The sequence below is a fragment of the Leiobunum rupestre genome, chromosome 4, assembly GCF_980474605.1.
Source record: "Leiobunum rupestre chromosome 4, qqLeiRupe1.1.hap1, whole genome shotgun sequence".
Lineage (NCBI taxonomy): Eukaryota > Metazoa > Arthropoda > Arachnida > Opiliones > Sclerosomatidae > Leiobunum > Leiobunum rupestre.
In genome coordinates this window covers 29,231,776-29,233,197 of record NC_143387.1, presented here as the reverse complement: position 1 = coordinate 29,233,197, position 1,422 = coordinate 29,231,776, and the positions used below count along the sequence as shown (strand labels likewise).

Below are 1,422 nucleotides of genomic sequence, written 5' to 3'. Positions count from 1 at the left end.
ATTTGCTTGTATGAATCGTAATTAGGTTGTTGGATGTTCTTAAGGTGGAACAATTGCAATCTTTTGGCCTATTCCCGAACTAATGTGTATTCTTTTTACTCTGTTCTGGATTCATAATAAACTATTCCACTTTTTAATCTTCTACAAAAGTGGGAGGGTAAACAGATTTGTCGTCTGCTTAAAAGTCGATTTTTGGAACTACTCGAAACTGCTTCACTGATGCATGGGCGGCTGGGCCACATATTTTCTGTTTTAGAAATCTTTAGGGCCGTGGAAGAGAGTTGGCCCTCCATTTTTAAAAAAATCATGTACTAAAATATTTTAATTTAGTTTTATTTAAAATTACAACGTTAAATAATGAAGTGTTAAATAATAAATATACATATTTGTGAAAGTAAAATAATACAGAAATAGAAATTTAGATGGTAGATAAGACTGATTCCATTTCTTTTAATTTGTTTAAAAATCCCTGCAATATAAAATGTCTATTAGAATAATTGGGTTTGGTATCAAATGACAAAAAATTCATGGTGAGCTCAATATCAAAGGCACAAATTGGACTTACTTGAAACTCTGGTAAGCTCATTTCAATAGCTTGTTGTCCTTTAGAACCATCTGGTTGATCAATTTTCATGTCAAGGACAACAAAATTAGAATTGAGGGTTTTACAACTATCTGAACTGGTAGAAACGCCCACTTTCCATGACAGTGAATTCAGCTAGACAAAACATCATGATCGAGCGTAACATTTAATGATCTCAAATCCTGTGGGCCATTTTAAATAATATCAAGAATAAATACCTTTCCCACAGGACACATAACATTTTTTCCATCTGATGACTGAAATGAAATTAGGTAAGCCTTAGCTCCGCACTTCGAAGTTCGAACAAAGAATTAAAAATGCCATAACAAAATTACTTACCATGTTTAAAAACTAACTTAATCGTATAATTGACATATAATTGAGAGGAAAAGTATACGAAAGGAATAAGAATCCGAAACTCGTCAATTGAGCGACTATTTACTACTTGAACAGAATAAATACAGTTTATACAGCCTTTATTGCTATAAAGGAAAATGTTTTACCAGCTAAAATCTAGATGGCGGAATAGGGTCCTTTAAATGGGAAAGTCCCAGGTTGACGCGCCAAATTCAAATAATGCCCCTTTTTCCTGCTCGTCAGTTTAGAGTAAAAAATACTTGAAATCTGATTCCACTGGAATAATTGCAAAATTTGAAATTGTTCACTAGTATCTGAAGCGGATTTTGATGTTTTTTAACGGCTATTAACGACCATAAAAATGGCAGTTAAATTCTGGAGAATTATTTACTCTTCTGTTAACTATCTAAATTTTCTCGGAACTAGACCAGTCTCGTGAAGAACATCACTAATTCCCCAAGATCTTCAATGCGATAACTAAT

At 32.9% G+C, this 1,422-nt stretch overlaps 1 protein-coding gene across 1 annotated transcript; it reads right to left on the bottom strand.

The window, feature by feature from the left end:
• Positions 1 to 319: 319 nt before the first annotated feature.
• LOC149947417 (COMM domain-containing protein 6-like) lies at positions 320 to 1,062 on the bottom strand. Its single transcript, XM_090173191.1, has 4 exons — positions 923 to 1,062; positions 802 to 840; positions 566 to 718; positions 320 to 469 (listed from the first exon to the last, which is right to left on the bottom strand). The coding sequence occupies exons 1-4, from the start codon at positions 923 to 925 to the stop codon at positions 419 to 421; spliced, it is 246 nt and encodes an 81-aa protein (XP_090029317.1). The 5' UTR covers positions 926 to 1,062; the 3' UTR covers positions 320 to 418.
• Between the last annotated feature and the right edge of the window lie 360 nt (positions 1,063 to 1,422).

Bases quoted from the DNA above. Each gene is read 5' to 3' on its own strand.
- LOC149947417 (XM_090173191.1), bottom strand. The intron at 719-801 runs GTATTTATTCTT...TGTTTTGTCTAG, and splicing joins TTATGTGTCCTGTGGGAAAG to CTGAATTCACTGTCATGGAA. The intron at 470-565 runs GTAAGTCCAATT...TTTATATTGCAG, and splicing joins TGAGCTTACCAGAGTTTCAA to GGATTTTTAAACAAATTAAA.